At 44.9% G+C, this 9,606-nt stretch overlaps 1 protein-coding gene across 4 annotated transcripts in view; it reads right to left on the reverse strand.

Moving 5' to 3' along the window:
* The window catches only part of usp34 (ubiquitin specific peptidase 34), a 64,225-nt gene extending 55,331 nt beyond the window's left edge, over nucleotides 1-8,894 (reverse strand). For 3 of the 4 annotated variants that reach the window (XM_083930511.1, XM_083930510.1, XM_083930509.1), the window contains exons 1-2: nucleotides 8,612-8,894; nucleotides 538-628 (exon numbers count right to left, since the gene is read on the reverse strand). In XM_083930511.1, the coding sequence (XP_083786637.1) occupies nucleotides 538-628; nucleotides 8,612-8,654 (134 nt within the window). In that variant the 5' untranslated portion in view covers nucleotides 8,655-8,894. The remainder of the gene's footprint in view (nucleotides 1-537; nucleotides 629-8,611) is intronic. The other variant, XM_083930512.1, reaches the window with a different exon arrangement.
* Between the last annotated feature and the right edge of the window lie 712 nt (nucleotides 8,895-9,606).

A 9,606-nucleotide genomic window follows, 5' to 3' on the forward strand; every position in this document is an offset into this window, starting at 1 on the left:
TTAAAGACGCTAAAAACGCCCAGATCATCATTATCTGGCGCTCTTGTTCCCTGCTCTTTTACAATATTACGATCTTTATGTCACTTATGTCCTATTTCAACGCTTTTAATACTGTATCTGCTCCTACTTTACCTGCTACAGACGGAAATTAGCAAGTGTTGCTCGCACCTGAATCAACGCATCTCTTCTTATTTTACAAGATTCAGGTTTTTTTGTGCATTAATTTGTTTTAAATAATTAAATTCATTCATTATCCTTAGAAATCTTTAAGCTAGTTTTGCATTCTCTCACTTTCACACTGGTTTTCCAGCTTATTTTTAATTACTGTTCCTGAGACAGAGATGAAAGTGTGAAAGTGTGAAAGTGTGACGTCCACCTCCGCGGAGGTGCAGGCATCGATCCTGCGTCTTCCTCAGCAGCTCCGTATTTTCTCAGTGAACTGCAGAAGCACGGAGCTGCAGGTGCTGACGTAGAGCCTGTTAATGTAAACGTTTATCAGCTGAGTGACGGGAGCTTTCAGACGAAGGACGCACTGACCTCTGTGTCCAGGAGCTGATGTAGCCCAGCACGCGCAGGGCATGTTCCTTCTTCAGCTGGAAACCTCCTTCACTGCCGTCTGCATCCGATACTGAGGAGGAACAAGAGAAGAGAGGCGTTAGAGAACAGCTGGAGACGACGATTTAGGAGTCTGGAAATAATGTTTTATTCATTCATTCATTCATTCATTCATCTTCAGCCTCTTGTCCCTGTCGGGGTCAGGGGGGGGCTGGAGCCGATCCCAGGTGACATCGGGCGTGAGGCGTGGTCCACCCTGGACAGGACGCCAGTCTATCACAGGACACATAGAGACGAACAGAGACAGACAACCATTCACACCTACGGGTGATTTAGAGTCATCAATGAACCCAACACCTGCACGTCTTTGGACTGTGGGAGGAAACCGGAGAACCCGGAGAAAACCCACGCAGACATGGGGAGAACATGCAAACTCCACACAGAAGGAACCCAGCCGGGATTCGAACCAGGAACCCTCTCGCTGTAATTGTTTTATTTAGACACTTTATTCTCAGAAGAGCAGCTGACGAAACACCAGTTTTATAGCACGCGCTGTTACTTACAGGAAACTGAATTCCCAACAGTTAACGGTCATTCAGCAACGACGACAATAGAACAATAAGATACTTTATTAGTTATTGTATCATTATATAATTATTCCAATTTTACATAGTCCACAGCTGACCAGTCAGTTTGCCCTTCCATCATATTAGCTGGAAAAACTGCTGTGTAGAGACGGGCGAAATGACAATATTAGATCATGAAGGATCAGAGAGTGCTGACGATCAGCCAAATCACACCAATAGTCCACAACTCTATTCTCGTAGATTTGCTCCTTTTGAGTTTATAAATCTGCAACTTTTTAATCTCATAAATAAATAAAAAGTGAGTTCATCAATAACTGTGTTCACAGATATCAACACCTTCATCGGATGTACTGCCTGCTACAAAGAAATTAAAGAAGAAAGAAGGAGGGACCATGGGCGGACATTTAAAACAATGGCGGTGAAAGGTTCACGTTGGTGTGATGTGGAGGTGGAGTGTTTACTGCAGATTTGGTCGATGAAAAGATTCAAAAACAGTCGACAAGACGCACAAAAACTCCGAGGTCTACGGAAAGATCTGGAAACAAAGCCACGCATCGCCATGACGTCATCAATGCGTGTGACGTGTTACGGCGTGATGACGTATAGGCAGCAAGAAGCATTCTCCGAGGCCCAGGTAGTGTGAGTACAAACGGGCCTGGAGGGGGGGACAAGGACCCTAAAGCACGGGGCACGGGACGGAGGCACAGTGGGAGGGCGCCCTAAAGTTACTGCTGTCGTATCAGAGCCACATCATGAGTCACACCCTGTTTTAGAGGAATCAAGCGTCTCCGCTGAGTCGCTGACCTGAATGTGACAGCGACAATAGCACTCCACAAGCGTCCTGGCCGTGCCGACAGGAAGTGATTTCATCAATGAACCCAAACCCTTCCAGCTTGTGAACAGAAGCTCCTCTGAGGCCGCACAACCGCACTTCCACTCCCCGGGATGTCGGCCCGCCAACTTTGCCCGTTTTCCTACAGCCGTGATGACGACGACGGCGTTTGGGGACGGGCGCACAGGTGCCAACATCGAACCCAGTGTACGGCTGCAGCTCACTGTGGATATAAATACAAGCAGGGGGCGGACGCCTGCACCGTGTGATCACACTCCTCGCCGGCGACTGCGACTGCAGGCGTTCAAGCACGACGAGCCCTCCAGCTGTGACGCGAGCCGACACGCTGACAAAGATCTGAAGCGTATTGAATGACAGCATATGTCAAAAAGACACTGAGCACGTGATGAATTCTTAATTTTTCTGTGATTTACTGATGAATATAACACATCAGCTGCACTCCTGTATCTCAGAGACCGGCACACTCACACATTTCTTATTTAAATATGCTCGCTGAGTTACTCCTTAAAGGCGTTTGCCACTTCTTAAACACACGTTAGTTTTAATATGTTTAAAAAAGACATTTCTAACTCATCTGTGTCTATTCTGCAGTTTCTCCACAAAGAATCCAGCACAAGCATCACTTTAAAGCATGTGTTGTCATTATTTTTATAAATCATACACGAGATAATAGATGGAAGTCTTTTCTCCCGGTGGCCGTCAAACTCTATAATTCATCTACAGGTCAGGGAAGCAACAGTGGAGACACTGAGTCCTGAGCAAATGTCACTTTGGATCACTTTATATCATCACTGCATCACTTTATATCACCACTTTATATCATCACTACATCACTTTATATCACCACTTTATATCATCACTACATCACTTTATATCACCACTTTATATCATCACTACATCACTTTATATCATCACTGCATCACTTTATATCATCACTGCATCACTTTATATCATCACTGCATCACTTTATATCACTTTATATCATCACTGCATCACTTTATATCATCACTGCATCACTTTTAAACTAGCACGTGTGGAAAAACTCCCTTAAAGAATAATTTGAGCATTTTTAAGTGAAAAACGTCTGGCTAGATGCCGGTCTACTAGATACACGAGTGCAGCCGATGTGTTTTATTAATCAGTGTAAATATGGAAAACGCAGAAATGCTATGAATTCATCACATGCTCAGTGTCTTTTTGACATATGTGTTCATTCATAAAGCTCAGAACACGCGGAGGAGCGAGCGTGAACCGCTGCTCGAGCCCTACGTGACCTTCCTCCAAACCCAAAACGTCCACACATGAAAACAGAAAAGAAGTCAAATCCTTGCACTTTTGTAAAGCACGTGGATCAGCCCAGTGTGAGGACACACACACACACACACACACACACACACACACACACACACACACACACACACACACACACACACACAGACACACACACGCTGCAGCAGCAAATCTGAGTTCAGAGGTCACCCACACACCCAGCACATGGACCCGTCAGTCTGCATACAGAGCTGTCACAGCTGACGGCACCACGCTGCCTCTGTGTGTGTGTGTGTGTGTGTGTGTGTGTGTGTGTGTGTGTGTGTGTGTGTGTGTGTGTGTGTGTGTGTGTGTGTGTGTGTGTGTGTGTGTGTGTGTGTGTGTGTGTGTGTGTGTGTCTCAAACGTGAGTCTTGCCTCACAAAAGTACAGAAACACTAAATATTCACACTTGTACGCGTCTGCACACCGCTCTGAATGAACTGTGGATGTTTTTAGATCGTGAGCAGGGACGGGCATCGAACCAAAACACTTTTCTCGACCAACTAAAAGGCGTCTGTAGCAGGTGTAGGAGTCCTGAAAGAAAGCTCGATGACGTTTTTACTCTTTGTTTTAAACTGTATTTTATTTAGACACACTCCCAGTGTGCAGAGCCTCTTCTGTTTCCTGCAGCTGAATACTTCTTCGTATCGCACCTGACTATTTTTGCTGGATGTGCGCGCACTCGAATCCCCGGACCGGCGCGCACAGAGCTGTGACTTCCACCGCATCCAGAGCCTTTTAGGAGGAAGTGCAACGGCAGCTGCCAACACCAGCGTCCTCCCGCTTCACAAATAACAGTCGAACCGACACGTCCGCCTGACTATTAAGAATGGAAAATTAATGATGCTGACCTTTAAATGTCACTTGATGGACTCCCGAACGAGGGAGCGCCAAAAGGAGAAACAGACGAACAGAGAGCGCGCGGGCATGCATGCATGTTTTAACTGTACTGTATTTAACTACACGGCTGCAGACGTCAGTCTCAGAGAAGAAGAAACACAGGGTGACGACCAGATATGTGACTGCAGTCGCTTATGAAAAGCTCCAGCACCGTAACAACGAATCCCCAGGGTTCACACTCTTTTCTGCACATCGTTTTCAGGGAGGATCGAACTAAAGACACACGGTGGTACACGGGCGACACGGTGATGTAGTGGTTAGCACTGTTGCCTCACAGCGAGAAGGTTTCAGGTTTGCATGTTGTCCCCGTGTCTGCGTGGGTTTTCTCCGGGTTCTCCGGTTTCCTCCCACAGTCCAAAGACGTGCAGGTGTTCGGTTCATTGATGACTCTAAATCACCCGTAGGTGTGAATGGTTGTCTGTCTCTGTTCGTCTCTATGTGTCCTGTGATAGACTGGCGTCCTGTCCAGGGTGGACCCCGCCTCACGCCCGATGTCAGCTGGGATCGGCTCCAGCCCCCCGCGACCCCGACAGGGACAAGAGGTTGTAGATGAATGAATGAATGAATCTAACAGGCAGACAGGCAGGGGTCAGGACGTGCACCAATGTGTTAGTCCAAGTGAAAAAAAACAAAGCCTTACTTAAAAGAATTAACCATATAAAAAAAAAAGGCTGTTTCGATTGTTTGGCGCCTGTATTCTCATTAGTTGTTTCAAATTCCTCCAATACTGCAGAAACTGCTGGATTGGATCAGGTAGTACGCAAATCCATGCACCAATCTGACATCACATGATTACGCCCTGAAAGAAAAATCGACTTTAAAGGTAGTTTCACTCCGGTCAAATGGACCTTTTTGTCTGTCATCAACTCTTCTCCACTGATCCAAACACTAACTGAAGAACAGCCCGTTTAAAACTCTCTCGTCCGTAAACTAACGTTTACATTTTAACGTAAATATGATCCTGAACAGACGACAACGTGGGTCGTTTTGAGGAGCTCGGATCGACGGACTTGGAGCTCATTCTCAGCTGAAAGGAAACTCTACGGAGGCCCGCAGGTGACACTGGATAAAAAAAAAGGATTGCATGAGCACGCATTAACCATCTCATGGCCACGAGATAATTCCCCTTCAGTAACGGGATGATGTCAGTGATACGGTTTATTATTCACGAATAAAGGTAATTAAAGTCTGAGGATGTCAGCGACGGGTTCGAGGATGCCTGCACCGGCGGTGGCGTGCACACATACGCTGTTTTTGACCCGGGATCAGTTCTTACGGCCACAGTCCTTCCATCACTGCAGTAGCTGGAAATTACAAACTGGTCCTGTGTCGGCAGATTAGCTGTCGTTATCGATTGAGCAGCGTTTTTCTCGGCCGTGTGTTGAACTTCACCAACAACCTTTCAGATCTGGGGGGCGCGCTAAGATCCCAGGGCCTTCCAGCTGCTGAATGAGGAAATCTGGGACGTCCCCGACTTCAGCATATTCTTCGCCTTTAACGGTGCGTTCCGTTTACCTCGGATGCTGGAGGTCGGAAATGGGAATGACGTCACACCCGAGTTATCAGCGTTTCAGATAAAAAGTTGGAAAAAACGCGGCTGAAACTACCAGGCTGCAGCTAGCCGTTGTTAGCACGGCCTGCTTCTTAGTTCGCATACACACATGAAAAATGTAAATTACACTGTGACAGCATTTCTTTATATATACACATCTAACAATACCATGTGTACAGCTGACACACATTTGTTGTGACAACAAACAGTAAAAAGTCTTAATAAAAGGATTATTACAGGAGCTTCTTCGCTGTTTACACCCGGGGGCAGCCATCTTTAAAAGTCAACTCGGGGGTCGTGTGGATCGTCCCACTTTCTGAGTTGAAGATCCGACCTTGGGGGTCGTTCCAGTTCAAAGTTCGGACTCGGAGCTCTCTTAATAAGAATTACTCAATGCCTAACCACAAGTGACTTAAGGGCGCAATCACACTGTCCTTCCGCACCGGGCCAAAACAGGTTTTTCGGCTAAAGCCTAGTGCGTTTGACCAGTGTGAGTGCAACCGCTCCGCGCATAGCTGCGGCCAGCTGGCTGTCCACGGCCCGTTTGGGAGAGGTGGGCTTTAGTAAAGCATGTTTGCATATGTACGAGCACGAGCGTTCGCACGTGTACGAGCACGAGGCCTACGGCGGTTCTGAGGTCATTTCCTGTGCGCCTGTTGGGACGTAGAAAAAAGAAGGAGGGACCATGCGCGGACATTTAAAAACAATGGCGGTGAAAGGTTCACATTGGTGTGATGCGGAGGTGGAGTGTTTACTGCAGATTTGGTCGATGAAAAGATTCAAAAACAGTCGACAAGACGCACAAAAACTCTGAGGTCTACAGAAAGATCTGGAAACAAAGCCACGCATCGCCATGACGTCATCAATGCGTGTGACGTGTTACGGCGTGATGACGTATAGGCAGCAAGAAGCATTCTCCGAGGCCCAGGTAGTGTGAGTACAAACGGGCCTGGAGGGGGGGACAAGGACCCTAAAGCACGGGGCACGGGACAGAAGGACAGTGGGAGTGCGCCCTAAGTGTGTCATTGTTATTCAATACTATATTAATATAAAATGAAAAGTATTCAAACTTGTACATGTTAACAATCAACAGTCTCTGCATGGAATCGACTGCAACACCTAACTTGTGGCCATGCATTATTTCTTTTACCCAATGTCACCTGGGGGGGGGGCTCCGTAAAAATCAGAGAATGCTGAAATAACAGGATTTTCCAGGACATTTGACTTTGTTTCCTCTCATTTTCCATGAATGCAAAATTGTATTCCAGGTTTTCCAGGATGCATGGGTACCCCCCCTGACCCCCCTTTATGCACGGGTCATGATGCACTTGTTGCAGCCGATCTCGTGGAACATCTTCCCAGTAGACGGGAGGCTGTGAGCAGCCGTCAGCAGCAGAACAACAACAACAACAACAACAACAACCACCACCAAACACCCGTGTTCAGCTAGAATCACAGATCTGTAATGTCTGGGTGTCCACACACTTTCAGCCGTATATTACAGGACTCTCCAAAAACAGGTGGTCACATCTCACACACTCGCAATTTAAAAAAACACACATATCTCCAAGTGCAGATCTTCTTATTGAAAACAACAACGTGTCAGAAAGAAATGAGCCTATTCAAAGTGTGCATCGTGAGCCCGGGCTACAGTCAGGTGCAGCACTGATTGTCTGTGAAAGTGGATTCCTACAGAGCCCGCAGGAGGAGCTTTCCCCTTCACACACACACATGCATGCTTATGACACACACAATAGGCTGCACACACACACACAGGGGACAACGTCAAAATACACCGTGGATCTCTGCATAGAAACGGCTTTAAAAATAGTGTTATAACACAAAATAAATGCTTTATACAATGATCCCAGACAGCCCTGAGGCTGCAGCAGGGCCCGGTTAGCACACACAGGCTAACTTGTAGCTATAAATGCAACCTTGCATTTACGTTTTGCTGGCTTAAGTTGACTCTCGCGTGTGAAATGACTTTAATTTTATAGCTAAATTCATTTTTTCCCAATAAAAACCACCAAGAAGCAGTGAAGCTGGTGCACACACGACACAAGCCACCGGAGGATTAACGATGGGCACAAATCTGCGCCCTCGTTGCAGCCATTAATATTTTTGGTGTGCAGCTTTAGACTTCACATTAAAAGGAGACAGCCACGCCATAAATTCATATTAATAACCGTGTGTTATTGTCAGTTATTGTCGGTTATCAGAGGCGTTTTCGGGGCTGTGAGTGTGAACCATCTGCACAACAATAGGGCAGCGGAGGAGGAGGAGGACAGCCAGCAGACTTGACCTGACAAACACATCAAACAAAAGTCAGGCTTTTTGCATCGCTGCTAGCCCAATTAAGCTAACTCGGCTAACACACCAAGGGGAAATAAAACCCTAATTTAAGCAGCATTTAGCACCCTTTAAAAACCCGCGGTAAAAACAGTGATAGGGTGTTTTAAGTCGGGGCTGCAATGTCACACACAGAAACCCGATTTATAGCGGATTAAAAGGGGAGTAAATGAGTGTTTGACAGACAGACAGGGCCCCAAAAAACTGCCAATTTAGGGGAAAAGGGACAGAAAACGGCTTTAATATGAAAACGTTAATTCATGTCACTGATTTTAAAACACACAGAAACGATGTCGGCACGTGTGTTTGTGTCACGGCTGCAAAAGCGTGCACGTAAAAGCGAGTTAATGACGAAAACACACAAAGTTATATTCAGCTTAGCAACAGCGATGCTAACAGCGATGCTAGCATGAAGCAAGCTAGTTCACCCACATCGTCTCTGTCCCCCTGTGTGTGTGTGTGTGTGTGTGTGTGTGTGAAATATAAATGTATTTTCACTTACTTTCATTTAAAACCTCCACCAGCTCGGCGCAGTTTTCACACATTGTTCATGAAGAGGAGACTGAGTCAAACCATCGCACTGGAGCTTGTTGTTGGTTGGCAGTTGGTTGTTTTTAGGGTAAAAGAAAAAAGGCCCAGTGGAGGGATGTGATTGGTGAAGGTTATGTCCCACTACAGGTAACCAGGGGCAACGACAAAGTGTAGATTTTGCATCCGAGCGGAAGTTTGACGAGCAGCTAAAAGTTCAAGAGGCACTGGAAGTGAAGGAAATCGAGTCAGTGTCCAATCTGAGCGTCACTTGAGAGAGTAGACACGGCGGCCATGATGAAAAAGGAGGGAGGGGGGGCGACGGACGGTTCGGCACTTTCCGGCCTGTCTCCTTCAGCGGGTTCGGCTTTCTTCGCTAGTCTCGCGATATTTTCCGAGATAAAGTGCAACGGCCGTAAAATAAATAAATAAATAAACTTTTTAATAAATGGATTTTATAACTGTTTTATTAGTTTATATTTTTTGTTATTTAGACTGTAAGATATGGAAGTCCATTAAAAAGTCATTATAATAAAATAAAAATTTATAATTATGAGATAAAAAGTCGAAATTATGAAATAAAAAGTCGAAATAATGAGGAAAAAGTCATAATTATGAGATAAAAAATTATCATTATGATAAAAAGTCGAAATAATGGGATAAAATAACCATAATTATGACATAAACTGTCAAAATAGAGATAAAAAGTCAAAATTTTGAGATAAAAAGTAAAAAATTAGATAAGTCATAACTATTGAGATTAAAAAATTGAAATTACGAGATAAAAATCATGATATAAAAAAGTCAAAATAATGAGATTAAAGGGTTGAAATGAGACAAAAGTGAAAAAATTTAGATTAAAAAATTGAAATTATGAGATAAAAAAATCATAATTATGAGATAAAAGTAAAATATTTTAGTAAAAAAGTCAAAATAATAATAATAAAGTTAGTTATGAGATAAAAAATT

This window comes from Echiichthys vipera (assembly GCF_963691815.1).
Source record: "Echiichthys vipera genome assembly, chromosome: 2".
Lineage (NCBI taxonomy): Eukaryota > Metazoa > Chordata > Actinopteri > Perciformes > Trachinidae > Echiichthys > Echiichthys vipera.